This window comes from Notothenia coriiceps, unplaced genomic scaffold, assembly GCF_000735185.1.
Source record: "Notothenia coriiceps isolate Sejong01 unplaced genomic scaffold, NC01 NC01_scaffold00006105, whole genome shotgun sequence".
Lineage (NCBI taxonomy): Eukaryota > Metazoa > Chordata > Actinopteri > Perciformes > Nototheniidae > Notothenia > Notothenia coriiceps.
This window is the reverse complement of record NW_011338806.1, coordinates 34,890-57,416: the sequence shown is the minus strand read 5'-3', so window position 1 is coordinate 57,416 and position 22,527 is coordinate 34,890. Positions and strand designations below refer to the sequence as shown.

The 22,527-nt window shown below is 42.3% G+C and overlaps 2 protein-coding genes across 2 annotated transcripts in view; one reads left to right on the top strand and one right to left on the bottom strand.

Moving 5' to 3' along the window:
* Nucleotides 1-22,527, top strand: part of ralgps2 (Ral GEF with PH domain and SH3 binding motif 2) — a gene marked incomplete at its 3' end in the record, with an annotated part of 72,644 nt that overhangs the window by 45,155 nt on the left and 4,962 nt on the right. The window contains exons 10-17 of the mRNA XM_010768919.1: nt 18,007-18,144; nt 18,742-18,832; nt 18,962-19,029; nt 19,126-19,270; nt 19,450-19,601; nt 19,700-19,754; nt 20,303-20,380; nt 21,311-21,416. Coding sequence (XP_010767221.1) covers nt 18,007-18,144; nt 18,742-18,832; nt 18,962-19,029; nt 19,126-19,270; nt 19,450-19,601; nt 19,700-19,754; nt 20,303-20,380; nt 21,311-21,416 — 833 coding nt within the window. The remainder of the gene's footprint in view (nt 1-18,006; nt 18,145-18,741; nt 18,833-18,961; nt 19,030-19,125; nt 19,271-19,449; nt 19,602-19,699; nt 19,755-20,302; nt 20,381-21,310; nt 21,417-22,527) is intronic.
* On the bottom strand, nt 2,254-16,121 carry angptl1a (angiopoietin-like 1a). Its single transcript, XM_010768902.1, has 6 exons — nt 15,815-16,121; nt 7,604-7,860; nt 6,849-7,469; nt 4,575-4,768; nt 3,340-3,610; nt 2,254-3,221 (listed from the first exon to the last, which is right to left on the bottom strand). Exons 2-6 carry the CDS (start codon nt 7,791-7,793, stop codon nt 3,034-3,036), a joined length of 1,464 nt encoding a protein of 487 aa, XP_010767204.1. The 5' UTR covers nt 7,794-7,860; nt 15,815-16,121; the 3' UTR covers nt 2,254-3,033.

Here is a 22,527-nt window from a genome sequence, read left to right as displayed (position 1 = left end):
GCACAAAGAAGGGAAATCACCGCTCTCTTGTTCTCAATGCGCCTCCTCCATCATAAACCCACTGAATGCCGCAATGCTTGTTCCACAGCATCACTCCCGATAAGTGCTGGGTGTAACCGTTAAACCTGGGTTGGGTTTTGTTTTCCATAATGTATTTGTTCATGTTTACCTCTCTCGTCACCACTCGCAGTACCTGTTGCAGCTTAAATTAAAGTCGAAACCCACCGCAGAAGTCTAAAATAACCCTGTGCTTTTCTAAGTACTTAATACACCTCAGGTGTGTTGAGTTCTACAAAGTGTATCTGTGTAGTTTTGAGACTTCCGATCATGTTTCTGTCTTGTTCCATTTGCACCTTTTTAGGTCTGATGCTTATCTTCAGTGATAACGATGCTGGAGAAAGAGCCTTGTGTCTGTTGTGCGGTCACCAGGCTTTCATTTTTCCACAGTGCTACACTTGTGCCTTACTGCGCGTGTGTGTGTGTGTGTGTGTGTGTGTGTGTGTTGTGTGTGTGTGTGTGCGTGCAACTGTGTGAACCCTGACCTGCTATTAGGCTTGGCAGACACAGCCCCCTCCTGTCTGCGCTCACCACAGGGCCAGCCTGTTAAATGCTCAGATGAGCTTGTTCCTGTTCTCTGGCCAATCATGCAAAGACAAAGAGCCCAAAGAAACGTAAGGCTCCACTGTTACAAAACACACACACTTTAAAATTCACCAGCCACGTAGTGAAAGCCACGCAACAGCAGCAGCAGCAAATTGGACGTACTGCAGCGCATCAAGTGTTTTTATAGTCCAAACAGCCCCAAAACACAATCGCGCAGTGACATTTGTTTCAGGAAAAAAGTGCAGTGCTTTAAAGCAAATGTAACAGTTTTGTTTCACAGATGAGGGAGAATCCGAAACATGAACTTTTGTAAACATAGGTTTTTACCTTTTAATTCTGAAAGTGTCCTATTGAGCAAGATCTCATTGTGTTGAAAAAGAATCCTGCCGTTTCTTGAATGTATGCATCAGAAACCGTGAGACAGGTCGCTATGCAGGTAGTTGGGATCTTTAATGATTTTCCTAAGCCTTGCCTTGAAGCACATTATCACTGCAATAATAGCCATTTGCTTGTTGGTCTTTGTCAGTGGAAAAAGACTAAAGAGGGTCAGAAAGCGGCACAAGGCCCCTTGACTCCCTCCTGCTCCAGCATGCTGTTGCTGTAGCTGTTGGAGTAGCTGTGGGACACAAGCAATGCTGGAATAATCAATACAAGGGAAAACCCCAGGGGTAAGGTGTCATATGTGATCAGGAATGCAGCAAACTCAAACAATACTGGTTCCTTTGAACTTCAGCTTTTTGTGTAAAAAAAAACTAACACGAGAAGTTAGTACAGCCAGGCCTGGGCTGTTGGATATACAATGTTTTAGATGGCTGACAGTAAGCCTACCTGTCAGTTCTGCTGGCTAACTGTGTGTGTAAGAACTTAAGCTAAAAAAATAGCTGACTGTGTGTCTGAGTCTCTCCTTCTGCAGTGTTTGCATCAGACGTCTCCTCTCTCTTCTGACTTACAGCTCCTCAGAGGGAAAGAAAGGTACACAGGGGAGCCACAATTTTCAAGATATACGTTTGTAATTTACGGAAAGAAAAGCTCAACGGTTTAAGTGGAAGGAATTTTCCATCCTTCTCTTCCCCGTCTCTCCATCTCTTGCCTTTTATCATCTTTACTGTCTCCCAGGTTCTTATTTTAGTCTAAATTCTTCCATTATGGCATCATTTAATATCCTCCATGTCCTCACCTTGATACATTTGAATCCGCTTCTTCAAGGCTTTCTTTTTCCCCTTAGATATTTCTTTCAAACTCTCCTTTTCTTTGGCCTTCTTTCTTTCAGAACAAGAATAATGTGATGTTGAATCTTCTCTCACTTAGTCACAGTTCTTCTTTATCTTGCCCACTAACCTACTTTGATTATTAAATTAATCGTTATCCTTCTGACCTCCTTCAGTCAGGTATTGGCAGCTTATATTGCACTTAAATCAGATCAAAGAATTCTGAAGGTGTTGGATTTTAGGTGATTGCATCATCCTTTATACCGATAAAGCCTTAGCTCATATTTTACATACTTAAAGTTTGACAATAAGAGTGGAAATACTTTTAAAACCTGTATTTTACTATTCATCAGTCTCACCTTTATGAACTAGAAGATGAACTAACTGTGTTTGTGTGTGTGCCTCTGTTCAACTGTCATTAATGTAGCAGTACATGAGAGAACCTTTTTCAAATAATTGTTTTATTACAGGGCTTGATATAAAACAACCATGACTATACTTACTATAAATACACTGATAAATAACAACGAATGGCAGAGTGACAACATTGTGAACAATCGGCCTGAGCAGAATCACACCGCTTAAATTACCATTCACAAATTAAACCAAATATATTTACACACCATAGCCAGCTCAGCCATATGTACATTGGAAAAGCACAAGATCATTTTCTGGGGGGTTTTATAGAAACCCCAGAAGTCCAAAAGAAAAACCCAGAAAGGAGTAGGCCGAAGGTCGAGCATGTCCTGTTCCCTAACCGTTTGATCCACAGGGAGTCTAACTGGCGACACAACTTTACATTTTAGCATTTTTACATACATTTGTTAAACATCCCATTAAATCCAATCCCCTCTTGTATGGGTGACACTACTTTTCATTAAGTCATCATTAGCTGCTCAGAAGAAATCTCATCTCTCTAGTAAATTACCATTTCCCTTTTTATAAGATGCTGATTACCATCAAGATTGAGTAAAATAGGACATTTGAGAATAATACTTGATGGTCCTAGAAAGCTTGATGGACTATAACTTTCCAGACTGAAAGATGGAAGATGGAGCAGTGACTTAGGAAAGGCACTGGCATCAGTTTTCATTTCAAAGTCAACTTTGGAGCTAGTCATAGCAACACTTTTAGAGTCTTAATTCCCTGGCGTCTCTTCCTCCTTCGTATTTTACAAGGAGGGACACTGAGTTGCATTCAAAGGGAACTGAAGTGCTGTGTTTCAGTCAATCGGTCGGATCATAAGTCGGACTGACTTAAGGGAGTAGAACCCTCCTCCATAGTCTGCCCAGAAGATCCCATCCTGAAATTTGCTTCGGTAAACTCCCCCGCTGTACCACACGCCATTCAGGTTAGTCTGGCCACATGAATTGTACCACCAGCCACCCTTATGGAAATGGGCGCAATTACCTAATAGAGAGAGACACAACATGAAAAAAAAGATGAGCATAAAACCCTTTGATGTGTCACTTTACTAGCAGTTATTTAAAAAAAAACATTTGGAATTCAGCTTACTACTCCCCCTTACCTGTAAATGCATCCTTGTCGCGATCCAGCGTGGTGAACTGTTTGCCGTTGTGGCTGCTGAAGGAGTCCCCGGCGTTGCCCTGGTAGGTGCCGAGCCTCAGCCGATAACCCCCGCTCTCTGGCTCCAGGTGGAAGCTGCTGTACTCGGCGTACACCTTCTTCCCCGTCCAATCCTCCATCTCTATCATCAGCTTATAGTCGCCCTGCTTCCCCAGGTTGTAAATATTTTCCAGCCCAAGCCAGTGTTCACCATCTATGTTTCCAAAGCCTTTCTGTAGGGGAGAAGCACCAAAGCATGTTGTTTCTCATTCATTGTCAGTTGTGGTTTCATGTAAAAATGGCATTGCAACGTAGCGTAAACCAATAAAGTTCTGTATTAACACGAGTAAGTCGACACTGAGTGAGCCAAGTGGTGAAAGAACAGTTTTCTTTTTATTCTGTGGTTACAGAGCGCCTACCATGTCCAAAAAACATAAACAGTAAAGCTGTGTGAGGTTAATAAGACTTTCTAACAGGGTGCTGAGTTTAAAGGAGTCTGCAATCAAGTAAAATGAAATCAGATCTGCTTATTGTTGAGACGATAATGTGTTAAGGTTATGAACCGTGGTTCTCACTCAAGACAATTATTGAATGGCCGGGGCAATTAAGATTTGGCCGAAGCTGGATGGAGAGTTGACTAAAGCTAAATGCAGAAACACATTTATGTTCCTGATTTAAACAACATTTTAGTATTGATTTTTTGAACCAATTTTATGGCAGGAAAGAAAACTCTTGCCATTTCCATATTTTTTTAAGAGGAACCTTGGAGACTTGTCAGGCTGTGACGTATTTGTCTGTCCCCTGCTTTGTTAGTTCCTGTATCACATCTCAATCACAACATTTGAACCATAACAAGAAGAGGTTGAAGAGATCCTCCCCAGTGATGTTGAACTGTGTTTCCTTGTCAGCCTACTGTTTCTTATGTCTATGCAGATCCCTGGCTCTAGCTCTTGGCTGGGATTTCAGTGTTAGGGAATCCCCTGCTAAGCTGTTTATACTGATGGAGATAGTGCTTACTTAGTGGCCCCGATTTGAACTGCTAACAGTGGGTCGCTTAGGAAATGGAAAAAGAAAAGCTGTGAAATCAGTTCTTGCTCCTGCTTAAATATATTTATTCCAGCCATTTAAACCAGGAAGAGTCAACACTTAGGCGACACAATGTTATGATATCTCAAATCTCGTGGATGTCAGCCCTACCTTGTAGTTGTCCCAGTTCCGAAAGAAGTTTACGGAGCCATCTCTCCTCCTTTGCAGCACAGTCCATCCTCCATTGTCAAGGCCATGTTCACACCAGGCTTGTATTAACCGGTCACTGCCATCGGTCTTAAGCAGGTACATCCCACTGGTGGTATGGCCTGCCTGCCGCACCTGGAAACAGTCTTTGAACGGACCTGTGGACAGAAAGAAGGTTGAATACAGACACAATTTGACAACGTTTGTATTTAAGGGAATCCCTATTGTAAAATCACCATTTTCTCACAATCTATTGTTATAGGGCAACTTGCATTATCATTATATTCCAATTATTCCTCTGTTTCCTAAGTATTTGGGGATTAGTAGTTCATGATTCTTTGCTCAACTAGTAAAAAGACAGTTTTGAACTAATAACTTAAAATATTGTATAGGTTGTATATCTATATTCCTACTAAAATCCTCCATTGAAAGATTTTATTCAGTTTGAGCTCACTGAACAAATATACTGTACAGTTCCTTGAGTTGAACAAGATGTCTGGTTTTATTGCATATGCAAAACTCATCATCATCATCATCATCATCATCATCATCATCATCATCATCATCAAGTCTAGCAGTTCGAGACAGCAGACAAGAGGAAAAGGAAGCAAAAGTAAGGTTTGACTGGATGTATTGTGGCCACATTCTTTTCAAAATACCTTTTTCTATTACAAAGTTATACAAATAAACGTTAGTTACAAATGCACACAAACATACATGTGTACATTTTCCTTATTGAATGAATATTCACTTAGGTTTAGCCCTCAAATTAAGCAATATGGTAGCACTGCACCCAGAGCTGAAGCAGCTGAACCCCAACCCACCATATTTCCTCTGTTTTCCCCTGTGTGAATGTGTATTAAACCAGCATGAACACCGGCATTGTGTGGGGGCCTCCGGGGCCTAAGGGTCCATGGAAGATGATTTTCTCAGCTGAGTGTAGGAGCACATAGGGACCCAGTGTATTGCCCTAGCACAGATACCTAAAACTCCCCAGCACAAGCTTGTATTTTTCTTGTAATGATATGTCTTCATCAGACGTGTCAGTGAGGGGGTTCTCTGATGTATTCCCACTTTCTCTTTCTCCTTTCCTTTCACTTTCTTGTTAGGTTCTCCGAACAGAGCTATTACGGCTTGGGGTTAAAAATAAATCTGGTAAACAAACCATAATTGTTGAGAAAGGGCTTGCCTGGACCAAACTGTGGTCAGGTACTGTGTATTTTACAGTTAAAGTAAAACTCTATGGTCGAAAGCCTAATATTGGTATTTGGGGGGATGAACATTTCCCTTTTTTCATTTATGATTTAGATCCCTTGATTCCATTCAATCTCAGTCTTAAAAATGTAACAGAAAGGACAAGTATACATCCGTATCAGAAGGAATTGGATAAATATGTTGTATGGACACAAGATGTAGAAATATATATTTTTTTCCTAAAACGTTACACATGATGGATGATGTGTCAGCAAACAAATCCGATATGATCCTTCTCTGGCTTTCCGTTGCTTCTTTTGGTTGTAAATACATTAACGGGATCCAGATTGAAAGCTTTGTTTAAGTCATTGGTGCACTGATACTTCAGCTTCTCTGAAGACCTCCCTCTCAGTTAGAGACCATTTAAATTATTTATATCTCCCAGGGGGCTATTGCTCCATTGCTGTGGTTGTTTCCATGGTACCCAACCAACAACAAAGTACATGGACATTTATTTTTATTTTTAACCTAAAATATTTTGTGAGTGAACGTAGTGAATTTTAAATTGGAGATAATCTTGCTTCAAAGTAAGAATTTTTCAATCTCTGTGAGATCAAAGGTACAGCAGTCTCTCCTATCTGATTTGACCTTTTGCTGTCCGTCTGCAGTGTGCTCCGTTAGTCTAAACCTGGCTTCTTTTTATGTCTTGCATGGACTTACTGTAAATCTGACTAAATCCTATGAAGAAGCTTTATATTACTGTTCTCTGATGTATTTTTAATGCAGTTCAAAGAGGTCTTATCTGCATCCCACCAAGTACACATGCTCAGTACTGTACAGCCAATACAAACAGCCAAGTAGGAATCATGCCAAGGATTAGCCAATAGTGCCTCAGCGATACCAACTTCTGCCAAACATTACGTTCTTAATAGCACTTAGTAATTGTCCTAGTTAATCTCACACACAACTTACAAAGAACAATTGCCTTGTGTTCAGACAATTGTTTCTTTCCGTATCCCTTTCCAAGTTCAAATTGGTACTTACCATCAGAGGTAAGTGTTCCCTGTGGTGGTGGTGGGTCAATCCCAAAAGGACTTGCAGTAGGGGATTCCATGCGTGATCCTCTAGGAAAGGCCCGGTTGTTATGGTCCCTCTGTATCTCATTGGTGAAACGGCTGTTAACTGGTAGATGCTGCGGTACCACCTGTACCAGGGGGGGAACAACAGGCAGCTCACCGCGTCCCGCAGTCCTCATGCACTGCTCCTCCAGTGCAGAGATGAGAATGGACTGGTTGTTGACCACTCCTGCCATTGTTGCAAACCTGGACTCCAGCTCCTTATACCTTGAAGCCAGTCGCATCATTTCAGAGGTCACATTGAGGACGCGGTTTTCCAGCTGGGCCAGCTCCAGAGAGTTGTCTCTTTTCCTGATGATCTCATGTAGCAGCTGCATGTAGAGTTGGGTCACCCTAGAGTTCATGTTCCTGCTTTCCTTCCGCAGCAGCTTCATCTCATTTACCAAGTTACCATCCACATCCACCACCAGGTGCAGCGTCTCAATCTCAAGCCTCTGTTTATTAAGCACCTCCCGCACATCTGAAATGTCCATACGGGTCACTCGGTCCTTGTCTGGCTCTGGGCCTGTGGTGCTGGCACAGATTGGACCTTTTGACAGATGTGAAATACATAGGAGATTACCAGGAAGCAATTTGGAGTTTTTGAAAATCAAGGATTTGTTACATGAAATATATTGGGGAAAAACCAAAGGTATGTGACATAAAATAAGTTATCCTTTGAACCTGTGATTCTCTCCTCGGGCACAAGGAAGGTGTAGGAACACTTTTTGCCATCAGGATCGATGGGGGCTCTTTTACTCCTACGGAGAGTAGGCTCTTTGGTCCTGCGTGCATTAATGGAGCTCCTGCAGAAACCTTCCTCCCAGAGGGAGAGGCAGAGCAGGGCACACAGGCTCCACACCAGCCCCTGCATGCTTCTGGCTGGTTAGATGGATAGATGGACAGCTACTGGTGCTTCCTCCAAGTCCCGCCAGGCCTCCCTGCAAGAAAACAAGATCTTAAGAGTCAGGACCCTGAGCAGACAATTCTTCGTTTACAACATTTTACAAAAGGAATGTTAAAAGCAGGGGTGTTGGATGTATGCTGTCCCAGAGTCGAGGAACTAGCTGTCGGATGCTTTAGGATTTTAATGAAAAGGTATCTGACACTTTTTTTAAATATTCACAGACAATCAGTTATTCTTTGGAAAAGTGCTCACTCTGTGTTTATCCAGAGTTGTCAGCTCATTGTTTCACACATAGTTGTTTATGTTAAAGAACCAAAGAGAGAACACATTTGCCCACGGGACGAGGTCTGCTTTCTGTCTCTGGTCGTTCTCCGGCTGACAGACACCCACATTTTTTTGAGGTCCCGTTGGCTATCAAAGGCCCCGAACTTTAAGCTTCTGATTCATGTCCTCAAGTTCCAAGCATTTGGTTGAAAAGGCCTCTAAAAGGGATCAAGCCCTCCTTCCTGCATAGATATCTGACACAAATTGACCCCTTCTTCTGATTTGCAGCTTCCTGTGAGAGCAGTTAAATGTTCTAACTACTGAGCACCCACTGCTCCATACATTAACCCATCATTTATGGTAGGAGTTATTATTTGTGTTTCACAAAACACATAATTTGGCGTCGCTACAAGGGCAAGAGTCAATGCAAGGAAAACCGTTTGTGTAGAATTGTTTTCTAATCTGAAGGGTGACTGCCGGCACTCCCTCGCCTCCTATCCTTGCTGATGTTAGCTCTGTTTCTCCTCAGTGCACAGTGCTCCATTTAACACCCTGTCTTGGGCATGCAAAACACTCTTTAGTCCTCCTTATCCACTCTGTCACTCTTCACCCAATCTTTACTTGGTGCCACGTCATTAAGTCCTACCTCCACCCTGAAACGCAGGCCCTTTGTGTCCCATATGATGCCATTGTGGTTCTTTAGGAATTCTGGCAATTCTGTCACTTGGAACAATATCGAAAAGGGACAGAATTACAGCTCGTACTGGAAATCTCGCTGGTATGCATAAGCTTGTGTGTCCATCGGTATGATTAAATACCGTGCGTGCATGACTATCCAGAGACGTTATTCTTTTTCAGGACCATGTGTTTTTCCAGCAGCCGATGTGTCTGACAGCGTAACCAGGTACTGTATCCTTGCTGACCTCGGTGAGAGATGCTAATGACTTTAACAGCAGCGTTACCAGTATTGGTTCTCTCAACTACGTCTTCTCTTCCAGACTGGCTCTTTCTACTGTCGCTTGGAGCTCCATAAGTGTTTATATCCAGCATCATCCACATCGAGTATGAACTGGACAGGCAACATTACAGCTCATCCATCAGCTATCACCTCCTTCATCTATTTCTTGTTATACTTTTATTTTCCGTCTCCTCCACTCTGTTCTCTCTTTCCTGTCTTCTGGAGTCTGTTTTCGTCTTGGTAGGTGGTTCTGAGTACGAAGGGGCCTAGTCCCTTTCATGGAACCACAACATTTCAAAGACATTCCAGGGAACATGGAGAGGTCACCAGCGTGTCTTTAAGTTTACGGCGTTTTCTCAGAACAAGCATGCTTCTTTTTTCCACCCCATCAAACCAAAACTGAACCCTGTTGAAGTGCTTGGGGACTGGGAAAGCCTTCGAGTGGAAAATGTAAAGTGGTCACCTATGGGAATAAAGATTCATTCAAATGAATTGGCCTTCGCATACCTTGTTTGCAGTCAGTACGTTGTTTTTGCTGAGATTGGAAATGTTGATTTCCCTCTGCATCTCATAGCTTAAGGGTGATGCTTGCACAGATCTGTGCAGCTGCCCTACTTGACCAACTATATTGGGTTGTCAGAGTTGGAATGGGCCATTATTCTTCAGCACAAATACTAAAAGTCCACGCATGGCTGACGAGAAACCACTTAGATGTTTCTCAGCAGGCTGCACTTAAATTTGAAGGACCTGTCTGTTACTGAATCTCATTTAGGTTACAATAGAAGTACTTTTCAATTCCTGTATTTCTGTTTCTGTGCTTTTTTTTTATTACAAGTTAATCCAAGTAGAATGGATTTACTATATGCTTTGAATTATGCAAACCATGTTCTCTTTAAGCTATCATTTACTAACACTACATGTCTGTGGTGTGTGCCTTGGCATGAATAAGCAATCTTCCCTAACATTTTGTGACTCGCATGTTTATTTAGCTTGAAATGAATTGTAAGGTACTCGAGAAGCCTAACTCTTAAACAGAATCAAGAGGATCTATGAGCGCAGATACTACAGAGACAGAACAAGGGAAGGGGATGAGAAACGACAGTATTTAAGGCTGACACAAAGCACTCTGATTTAAAAAGAAAGCACAGACGACACTGGATTGAAAATGGAAGATACTTATAGTGATAGACAGTGTCATTTTCCACTTCCTGGCCAGGTAGGAATTTAAGGCAGCTTCTATCATAGATTGAAATACTCTTATCCCTCCTAAGCCTTGAAAGATTTGCACTCTTTCCTAAAATATTTTCCTCTTTCATATTTTTGTCCTCTTTGTTTACTTTCCCTTCGCTTTCGAATACTTTCCTTTTTCTTTGCTTTTTCTGTTTTGTGTCCTCTATTCTCTCTCCAGGTCTTTTTGTTACAGCCAAATCACTTCAGCAGCAGGCTGAACATACATTTGAAAAGTCACAGGCTGTAAAAAGTAGAGCAAGTAATGGATATTTAAACGGATTATCTCTTCAATTTGAGTAGGATTTATTACATTTCTTGTTTTCTCAGCCCTACTGACAAACAGCTGTTAAATTCTGTAACATCCATGTGAAACGTGGAATAAAAGACTTGCACTGGGCCCTTTACTTTGCCTATATTTTGTCATCAGTATGAGCTTCCCAAGTGCACTGCTGGGTCCTCACCACACTAATAGTTATAAATAGCCTGCAGACATATAACAGTGTCTTTTTAATTGTTCTAATTTCCCTCTGTCTCTCTCTCTCTGTCTGTCTTGGCTATGGTTTAAATCATCGTCATGGCTGTGGCACAGTTTAAGAAAAGGCTGTGTTTATTTGTGGCATACTTTTGCCCTTTTTTTACACTCGATAAAGCCCACAACTATTTCTTAATGGGTTTGTCTTGCTTAAATTATGTTCACCCCAATCTCACACTGGAAGTGTGCATATAGTGAGGACACTATATTTTGTGTGTGGATGTTTTCACTTTAATGATCATTAGCTTTGCCGCCCCAAGTTATTTTCTTCTGCATTTCGTCGGAGAGGAAATGAGCAGAGAAGTCATTAAGCTGGACGTCTGCTTACATTACTGCTGGATGGAAGAAATGTGTTTTGCCACTTTGGTTAAGACAGCCATATGTCTCACTGGTGGCTTCAGGTTACTCCGTATGAAGTGCACAAAGTGTGAGCCAGAGCAAACTGCCTAATTAACTAAATGATGAACAACCTTTATAAACTGCTTCTATGGGAAATTGGCTCAATGCAGGTTTGTGCTGTATGTCACTGTTTTTACTATACTTATACATACAGTACTTATAACATGACCATACAGGCACATTTAGATCTCTCTTAAGCAGTTTAAGCAAAAAAAAGATCAATATAACATTGAAGAAGGTAGGACTGCTGCCGAACTGTTGTGTGAATTCGTATTAGCTAGGTATACCTAATACACTGGCACAGTTTATATATGTACAATATAATTACAGTCGTAAGAAAAGAAAAGTCAGAAAATCCAATGCCATATTTTGTCTTTCTTGATGTTTTGAACTGGCATAAAATGAACACAATCGGGTAGGATATGTTGTGATGATGTGCCATTATATATTGTGCACTGGAGCGTTCATGCATGTTTCAGGTGAGAAGCATGAACCAAAGCCCAAAAGAGTGTCACATTTATATTCAGGCTGTCATCATACCAGAAGTTCTGTTTGACTGTTGCGTGGGTTTCAAAGCTCCCGGTCTCCTGCAGTTTTCACCAGTCTCTTGCTGGAGACAAATTTTTTATATTTTTATAGCCGATGTATTTTCCAGCCTCAAAATCCCTAGCTTCCACTCCGACATCTGGCCCTCAGACTTTCCCACATAATGTCCAAAATGCCCTAAAACACATAAAACATCACTGGTCAGAAGAAAGAAAGAAAAGTAAAAACAATCCGGGGGGGGGAGTGAAAGAAAAGAGTTAAATAAACTGCAGCACCGCTTTACATTACAACATGGAGTGCAGCCAGAGCCTTTTATCCACACATGATGTCACCGGCGGCCACTGTTTTAGAGTTTCATGACCATTCATATTATTTTTCCCTCAGAAGCACAAAGTGACTCCTTGTTTTGTGCTTGCTAAAACAATTGGTTACAGAGCCGCGGGTGGGAAAAAGAAGAAAATCTGACAGCTGACAAACCATCTGACTAATTTGTAATAAAGGACAGATTAAAAGGAGAGCAAAGAAATAGCTACATGAGGTTATTGAGGACAGAGGCTTTGAGCACAGCATGAGTGTGGAAGTAGTTGAAGTACTGACATTATGAAACAATTAAAGAGAACAACACTACACTCTTAAAAGCAGCTCTAACAAAAACAAGGAAAAGTCATAAAATCCTCATCAGCAAAATAAGCTAAGTGTGATTAAATCCTGCTACTACGGTGGAATAGGAAATATATATAAACATTGCATGTTGGAAATATTAATGGGGAAAGGTGGATACAAAAATATAATGGGATTTTCTCTGCGTTTGATAACTTGAACTAGTATTTGAGACTGGGGCTCTTGGGTAGATTTAAACAATGAAAAATGAGGTGGAAAAACAAAGATGTTTTGTAAGACTAATTGTTTTGACTTAAAAAGACATTAGCCTGTGGTTAGAGCAAACCAACCCAATAAAATAAAGAAGTAGTTTCTGCCTCCTGCTTTCTAGCTGCGGAGTTGTCTTTCTTCATGATGCTGTATTATAGTGGGGAGACCCCTGAGGCCCCACGGCCCCCATCTGTTTTCTTTCCTCTGTAGTGAAACTCTAAACATGTGGGCTGATATTGAGGGTCAGAGGTCTATATGCAGGATTAGGGTGCAGCTCCACCCTTCCTCTGCCTCAACCCCCCCCACCCGTCCGCTCCACAACCCCCTGCAATCAATCGCTCTTTGTGAAACACGGGTTCCCCCTCTTCCTCAGCACAAACATAAATGCACAAACACACACCTCTTATAATCGCGCGATCCAGAGTTCATATAAGGCCGCCTTTCTCTGTCATACTTTGTCAAGATAAGGGCTCTCCGACACCCTCCTCCATCCCTCCGTGACATCCTCTCACCTCACCCCATCGCAGAACAAACACAGCCTGTCCATCAACACAAACACAACTCTCATTGTGCACAAACTCACAATAATATGTGCAGGCGAAATCTTAATTTGTGCCTAAAATCTGCCACAGTTTACCGCAGTAATGTATTGCACAGGCTAATAGATTAGCTCTGGTGGCTTTTCTCTGATTGAATTGTACTCGTGAAGGGACACTTGGCTTCAAACAAACACGCTGCGGCTAATGTTTCACGCATCGGAAAAGAGCTGGAGGGTCAGGGCAGAGAGGAGAGCCGGGAGGAGGGACTATTAACATTTTACAGCATTTATACAAATGTTTGTTTGCCTGGATGATGAATATTTTCAGATTTAGGAGATCACTCATAACCATTCAGACTCTTTCTTTATTTTTTTTCTGCCCTAAGTGGCACCTCACCTTAAGCTCATACCTCTGACTGCACATGCTTTGTATTAGTTGAATTGGCTAAGAAGAACACATAAATTCAAACAAATACACGCTCATTGCCCACTGGCTCTACTTAGTTACATACCTCCACTTCTCTTGAGTGTTTGTCCTGACGTCCAGCCTGACCTCTTCCTCCCTACGGTGACCTGTCTGTTCAACTGTGTCCAAGCTCTCATTAGGGAGATCCCAATTAAGCTTCACAGTGCAGCTACAGACTTGTCTTTCTTTGAATGTTTGCTACAGCCTTGGCTCATTTTTCTTTACCAAATCCACCAGCGCTACGGGCAGCACTGTGGTGTATGATGTAGGTTTGAGTTTTAAGAGGTCGACTGTGTCTGGCTTCTTTTGCTGTGGTTGGTTTAACTGCATGTGGTCAGCAGTGTTTTCAGACAAGCCCATGTCTGTATCCAGAGACTGTGTTATCTGTGTCTGCTTCTATATGTGTTCTACTGATAAGATCGTCTGAGGCTGCCTCAGGTCACATAGTGAGATACGATTGGCCCATCACCTAAAAAACATAAAATGACTGTTGCTGGCTGATTGAGCTATCAATCTCCTGCTGCGTGTGTGACGGGACAGCCGGGGGAGGGCAGCGGTTAGTGGGCTCCGACAGCTGACCCACACACTACCTGACCCCTATTTATTGCCATGTCCTGGGAGTTTTAAAACGTAAAATAGGAAGGACATCAAACAGAAAGTCTGATGTGATTTATAGCCACGGTTGAGGGTTAAGAGAATGGTTAGTTTTATGTTTGAGTTGGTTGTAATGGCCCATTTAAAGCTTTCTCCCAGACTCTGTCCCTCACGCAGGTGAACCAGAGGGCCAAGCTTTGACCCTCCAGCACAGAATGTTCTGGATATTTCTCAAACAGCTGCTCCCTCTTTTCTTTATCTTTTCAGTTTTTCTTTTCCAGGCTGAGTTATTATAGGTATTGCTATTCTGATTTATTACTGTAAGGGAAAAGCCAGCAAGCTCATGAAATGTTTTCTTAGCCTTTTGCCATCTCTCATTTAATACCTTTTTCTCCAAGCTGTGTGTGTGTGTGTGTGTGTGTGTGTGTGTGTCCTCTCGCTCGTTTACAGCATTCACAGATGTGGTTTTGTAGCGAACAGAATATTTTCCACGGATCCCACCAACAGGCCGTGAATGTAAGTGAAAACATTTGAAGATAATTGTGAGTTGCTGATATGGAAGTGCTCCAGATTGATGCTATTAAGGTTCAAAGCTTTTGAGATCATGGCATTTCAATGGCTGTCTCTTATGTCCATGGGGTGTATGAGATAGAGGATGTGGTCAGGGTTGGATTACATTGTATCATCACTTGCACCCCCCCCACCCCTTCAACAGACTTCTCAAAGAAACATCTTGATAACTTTTAAGGAAACAGCACTTAGTTTTCTGTGCATCTCAGTGATCTCCCGACCCCCAGGCGAGGGGAAGCATGTGCTGAGAGATATGTCATCACCTCATTAGGCGTAACATTATTGATCTAACCCTGATTCCACCAGGCTGACTCGCCTCCATCCCTACACCCCACCAGTAGACCGGCTCAGATAGTGCTGTATTAGGAAACCAAAAGCCGAGAAAAAATAAACAAGCCTGGCTCCAGAGCTCAAATCTCGCCATCAGATCGGTCGCACTCGTGTGTTTTGCTGGAATGCCCTACTTTCATTTCTCTGTACTTTGTTCCCCTTTAGCTTTCTGATATTGGTCAGATCCGGCATTTTGTAAATTTGAGTTGCATTAGAACACCTCTACTTGTTCCAAAGGAAAGCAGTGACAATGACAACATCATTTTCAATATTGAAGGCTTTTTGTTTACATTACTATTTTCTACACAATGGAAACTCTAAAAGCACCGTACTTAACAAATCGGTTCCTGTATTTTGCCTCCACAAATAACGTTCTCGTGCCTTTTTAACATCCGATACTTCTCATAAGCTACAGGTCACATGTGTTGAATTAATTAAAAATGATGATGATTTCAGCATGCTGTACACACAGTATATTGCAGGCCTCAGAGTCTAGAGAAAAGCCAAAGAAGCGTTGCTAAATGTTTTTGTCTGCAGCCGGAGCCTCCAGTCACGAAACGTCCTAACCTCTCCAACCTCTCAGCCAGAGCTCTCGCAGCTGCCCAGTCACACACACATACTGTCATGCTGACACACACACGCACATACTCCAAAACAAACTTGAAACAGAATTAACAGAGGCAACATTTACCTTGTTTTGTTACCAGCAGTGGGGGTGTGTTTCCTTCAGTTATAGTTTCACGTGTGTATTGTTTTGTGTCTTCACCGAGCTGCAGTGTTTAGGACTCATCTCTCTGTCTCTTTATCCCAGTCCTCTGAGTCGCTCCTCCTGTCCTGCAGCATGAAATCACAATATGAAAGCTTTTTTCTTTTAGCTAAGGCCCTACTTCCGAAAGATGCGCTCCTCTCTGTGGACTCAGCTGTCCTGGGGCCCGGGCTGGGGCATGGTTCAATAGCCGGCCACTTCCATAGACTGAGCCTTGACGACTGATGCCTTGAGTTTTTCACAAAGGATGGGGGAGACCAGTAGAGGGAGGGGAAGAAGGAAGAGAGGGGAGGAGAAGGGGGATGTGGGAGTTTTGAGATTGCCTTTTTTCTTCCCCTCTCAATTTTTTTTGTGGCCAAGCCCACCTCTGATGTCACTCTGATGGAAAAAAGAGAATAACAGAGCTGCCTCATTAAGTTGCCATCCTTAACAATAACCGTCTTGGTTCTAATATAGAAAAAAAAGTGTGAGTGAAAGGAAATGAGAGCAGCTTGAAGTGTTTGTGCTGAGTGTGGGGCACAGGTAAACTGCTTTGACCGTTTTTCTTTAATGACAACCCACATTCCCCTCTTTCTCCTTGCTTTTCCCTTTCTGAGTGGGAAGAGCGGATCGTAATGCTGCCGAGGTTTTTGAGCCACTTCCTGTATGGCTCTTATGAGAGCAGGAGAAAAAGGAAGGCAGATAAAGACAACTTGTTATTGGAGCAAAATCCTTGCTCCGGGTGCAGTTAAGTGTGTCTGGTCCTTATCAGTGCTGCCATTTACTTTAATGTGTTCAGCTTAGTGAGACATGGACACACATTTGAAAGATCTTGTAGGTTACTTGCTTAAAAAAGCAGATAGAGGAGGACGTTTTCTTTCACATTGTGATCACATTTCGCACATCTTCCCTTTTTAGGTTTCTAATTCCATTTTTGTACACGATTTACCACATGTGAACACACCTTAACAACTGGTCCTCTGAGCACGCAGCTGTGTGTGTGTTCCAGTCAGTATGGATTTGTGCATGACTAACTGCTGTTACCCTTGACATGCTCTCAAAAGTGCAGCTCCAGTGGCTAAGCCTTCAGGATTCCTCTTCTTCTCCACATCTCTCACTTCCCCCTTTACAGCTATGTCTCTGAAACTCTTGTAAACGGCTTCTTCTGCTCTCAAATTCTCATTCTCTCTTTGATTCTAATCAGGTGGTGTTGTGTTTGAGTGTGCGTGGTATCCTGAAGACAAGCGTTGGCCCTTTATATACTGCGTCTGCAGTTCTGTTGTTGATTATTTTTACATCTGTGTTTAGGCTCTGCGTTTACAATGTTGTAAATGCCTGTGTATGTGCGCACATCTGTGAGTTTAACACCACTTTCCAAGGGAGAGGGAGTGTTGGTGTTGTGTAGTCTACTGCGAGATAACTCTTCTTACATCTGCAGTCAATCTCAATGGTGGTGTGTGAAAGAAACATTTAGCATGAGAGAGAGAGAGGAGGAAAATAGCACCATCAGTTCACTTCTGAAGCTTGTTAATCTCTGCTTTCACAGAGCGTTTGGAAGGCGCTCCTGGGTTTGTCTCTCAATGTTAATATTTATGTAATGAGAGGCTAAGAATCTCAGCTCTGCTACAAGTCTGCCAAAAAGAGGCAAGAAGAAAGGGAAGAGGGGAAAGAGGGGAAAGAGGGATGGTCATGAGTTGGAAAGGCTGAAGAGAAGATCAATCATCCACTCAAGGTAATACTTTAGATCCATGGAGAACAAAAAAATCCATGCAAAAAGAAAAGCTGTGAAGAGTTCTTGTGAGTTTTCAAATAAGCAATCTGTGCTTACCAGCTGGTGTTCATTCCTAGAAATCCACAGCTGCAAGGCATCATGACTCCAGGAAAATGTGTCCCCGGTGTCCATCCTTGTTTGTGTTTGTGTTTACTTTGTAATGAGCCAGGGTTTCTGTGTTCAGGGAGGAAAATCCTTGTCTCCCAATGGTGTTTCAAATAACACCCTTAACAGATGGACGCTGTCCTCATTTGGCTTGCACAGGGGCACTTGACTCTCCGAAATGTGAGAGGAAATGTGAGGAAAGCTGTGTGTTTCTCCTGGTTTGATTTAACATCTAGCATCTTTTTCTGCTGCTTCATTTCAGGGATGTACCTGTCCGATCTGACATATGTAGACTCAGCCTATCCCTCCACGGGAAGCATACTGGAGAACGAACAGAGATCAAACCTGATGAACAACATCCTCAGAATCCTATCGGACCTGCAGAGATCCGTTACCTACGGTAGGTTTTACACCGCCACGATCACTGGATGGTAATGTGCAAAAACTAGAGAGCCCAGGTTTAGTGTGACAGTTCAACCATGAATCAAATAATTTTTTCTCTGATCCAAAGTAATATTTATAAATCTAGATTGTTTAGTCCGAGTTGCTGAGTGTTTGGTATATCCAGTGTAGAGGTTTGGCCTTTTCTTGATTATAATTGAACTTGATTGCGCTCAGCTTGAGGTTCTCAAAGGGCTAAAATAACAGCAATGTGTCTTTCTAGAAATCATGACCCTGTTAGTCGTGAACAATCCACTGACTTTTTGTAAAAATGTTCATGTAGGAAGTATTTTCTTTCTACAGGACTATACACCCTGACCAATTGTACCCCTCAAACTTTTGTTTTATGTGTTAGTAGAATAGTAAACATTCAAGTGTTATTACATGATTATAAAGGGAAAATAAATACTGTTGGTAAAAGTTAGCAGTGCTCAGGATACAGGGATAGTTTGAAGTAAAACTCTGTAATTATTTATACACTTTTACATCATTAATACATCATGAAAACATTCTGTATATGTATTATAATGTGTTTCCATTTCCTCTCCTCTTCCAGATGTACAACTGTTGACTCATGTACAGAAGTATCTGAACTCAGTCAGGTACATCGAAGAGCTGCAGAAGTTTGTAGAAGACGACAATTACAAGTAAGATCTCAGATGGACCACGCTGCTGCCCATGAATCTCTAATTTGCCGTTTGCTGTCTTTCCCTCTTATCTCCGTAATCAATGAGGATGAATTCACTTTAATGGTTTTATCAATGTTTCTTGTCTAGGTTGTCACAAAAGATTGAGCCTGGCACCAGCACACCACGAGCAAATGCCACCAAAGAGGATATTGTCGGTAAGTTTCTCGTAAATAAAGAATCAAACCAGTTGATCCTCTCTTTTCTCTCTTTTCGTCACGGTAAATAAACTTGTGCTTCCCTCCCTCTTCTAGCTACAGGTCATGAAGCGTCAGCATCTCCTCTCTGCGGCCGTAAATGTACGATAGCAGCTGAAGGAACCAAAGTCCCAGCCACGCCGCCCTCCCCCAGGAACCTCCTGCCCTACGGACACAGGAAGTGCCACAGCCTGGGCTACAAGTCAGTTTTTATTTGAAGTTATTTTTAGGTTAAAAAAACTGAAGTCATAATGCATGAATCCTATAGTAGATCATAACGAAAGATGATGCCCTGTGAACTACACAGATCCTACAAAAACAAGTTGTAAAGCATTAATATTTACTTCTTCCTATTTTCTTCCGTGTTCTCTACCCACATAGTTTTATCCATAAGATGAATACAGTAGAGTTTAAAAGTGCTACGTTCCCCAACGCTGGGTCTCGCCACCTGTTGGACGATAGTGTGATGGAGAGCCACAGTCCCACCAGAGTACATGCAGAGAGCTCAACTCTGTCCAGTGGTATTTCACTTGGTAAGACAAACACGTATAAACCTTTTACCATGTTGCTCAGTTTATATGTTCTGTGACATGTTGCATCATTTTTGTGAATGATTTGTATCTGCACACAGGGAGCAGTGAGGGCTCTGAGCTCAGTGAAGAGGTTTCTTGGCCGGCTTTTGAGAGGTAAGGTTACAACGTCTGTGTGTGCAGTGTTTTTTCATCACATCCACATGTTGGTCATAAAATACGCCCATCCCTGATGTGATTGTACAATTTTCCTTGCTCTGCCCTCAAGACACAGCTATGCAAAACGATCGTCAATAAAAACTTGCCGCGTGCTGCCTCGCTTTCAGCCTTGCAGCCAGGGCTTTCATGCCTCATCCCTCCACCGCTGCTCTCAGATGCTTCTGCAGCAGCCTGAAAGTTTTAAAAACTAAACGATTCAATCCTCTAAACAATAACTCTGTGCCAAATGTCTGGAGCCACACTCGCTATTTGAAGAATGATCTGGCTCTGAAAATCATCTGAACCGTTTTTTCCAAATAAACATTTCTGAAAACTGTTGAATAAGCCTGTAAACACATATTCATCAATATCTCCTCTAACCAAATGACCGCCCCTCCATCCAGCCCTAACCCATTCAATCAAGGCAAAAAACAACAAGAGACCCTCATAGCCCTAACAGTGTCCCGTGCCCCCTATTCTATCCTGTCTTATCCTATTCTGAACAGGACTCGGTTCTATCACTCTTTGGGCCCAGTGACCCGTGTGGCCCGCATCACCTACAGAGGAGTCCTGAGGCCCAGCAGGTACACACATCCCGACCTGAACCAACCTGAGCTCAACCAAAGCCTCTCTTATCTTCACTTCCCGGCCCTCAGCCCCTGCTAGGGGCCGCTGTTTGCTGGTGCTTAGAGTGTGTGTAGTGCTGGGAGAATCTAGTGGTGGGACACGTGTGAGTGAGTTGGTGAAATCATGAATCAGGTGGAGGGCCAAGGATCTGTGCGGGTCATGATTTTACATCTTCTTGCTGCTTACCATCAATCTATAATCCATCTTTTGATTTCTTACATTTCTTGCACGTCTGCCACACACACACACACACACACACACACACACACACACACACACACACACACACACACACACACACACACACACACTGAGAGCTTATGGTCAACCTGGACTTCTTCTTGTGTTAAGTTTACAAGATATTTCACAGCCTGGAGCTCAAAATGAGTTTCCACACGGAGCTCCATGTGTTACTGGACACAAACCATGACATCCTCATTCACCAGAGAGACAGGAACAGACTCTTCAGGATTATTAAAGCCAATTCTCATGGACGTCGCATATAAAAGTGTCCCATGTGGTTAGAGATGGGTCTCCCTCTGCCTCTGTTTCTATTTCCACCAGGCTTCACTGGGCTTCCTGCTCTGATCCTCCAGACGGACACAATCTGCACACCACCTTGCCTTCCTCTGCTCCTCTCTCTGCTCATAGCGTTAAGATTTATAGCTGTGAAATTCAGTTTTATGGAAACAACACAAAACAGTTGATGTAGGTTTAAAAATGTACTTTCATGAAGCAGAGTTTAAGGTGGCTTTGCAGATTGTGTCTGCCTTTACTAGTAATTCATCTCTGATTTTGATTCAGTGTGAGTGCGTGCATGAAAACATGCATGTAGTATTTTGTGTGCCTGTGTGTGTAGCTTGTAACGTGTCTTTGTTCTGTTGTAGCTCAGCGGAGTCAGAGGAACTTGCTGTTCACCTTTACCCCGGAGCAGTCACAGTGCAGGGGGTGTTGAGACGGAAGACTGTGCTCAAGGAGGGCAAGAAACCAACAGTGAGATCCCACACACACGTTCATACATGCATGTAGTGGCCAAAATCCCCAAAAGTTTGTCTTGTAACCTTCACCTCAAAAGTTATTGTTCTTGGCCACATATAGAGCTTGGGCCTCGGAAGCAGTGTCAGACTCGCAGTACACAATCCACTGGACGTTTCGGTTGCTTTTCAAGGTTTATTTCCAGTAAAACATAAACAAAATACGAAAACAATATTTATCATAAACTTAAACAGCAGATCCTAATAATCTGTATTTGACTAAGCATAAGGTTGCGTCTGCGTGTCAATGACGGTATTGCTGCTGCCTGCTGCTCTCCCGTCACACACCGCACCTCCAACTTAAAGCTTTAGCCCCGCCCCCTTCACCTGAGCAAAGCACACCTCTTACTGAAACAGAAAAATGCATTAATAAAGGTTCCAAATAAATCAAAAACAAAATAAACTTAAATGCGGCTCCTACAATCTGAACAACAAAGTGGTCAAAAATCATTTCATTCATTTTTTGGAAACATTTTCATGATCGCTTTTTTCGTATTACATTTTCATTTATTATCCTTTCCATTCAGTCAGTCATTAAGTGCTATTTAAAATGTTAATTTACTACATATCCAAACAAACAGACAAATTTCGCAATGTTAATCTAACAGGGTTTTGATAGATAACATAACTCTTTTTCTTCTCTGAATTTTTTGTATTTATTTTGTGAACTCTAATCAATATTAATCGAACTATTGTTCGTTTATACATTTTAAGAATGGCGTTTATCTTTTTTGAGAATTAGTTCTTATTTTATTTGTATTTATTTGGGTCTACAACATATGATACAAATGTTTGTGTCAGTAAATGTGTACTAATTAAGAGGCGGGGGTGTGTGTGGAAATAACGGGGACAGAGCTGGCTGCTGTCAGACGATCAGCTGTGGAGCGTCATCACAAACGGACGTCGCTTCACGTGACGCTCCGGAGCCCGGAAAGAGTGAAGCCAATTACTAAGGCGGCAAGGTAGTGGAACGAAGCAAGGGACCACCTGATCAAGGGAAGGGTTGTTCCCCTCGTGCCTCCCTACGTTCCTTTGGTGCCTCTTCGTCCTTTATCAAATCTTCGTTACCC

Bases quoted from the DNA above. Each gene is read 5' to 3' on its own strand.
- angptl1a (XM_010768902.1), bottom strand. From the start codon at position 7,793: ATGCAGGGGCTGGTGTGGAGCCTGTGTGCCCTGCTCTGCCTCTCCCTC. The intron at 7,470-7,603 runs GTTCAAAGGATA...ATCTGTCAAAAG, and splicing joins GCCCGAGGAGAGAATCACAG to GTCCAATCTGTGCCAGCACC. The intron at 3,222-3,339 runs GTAAGGGGGAGT...TCTCTCTATTAG, and splicing joins CGACAAGGATGCATTTACAG to GTAATTGCGCCCATTTCCAT.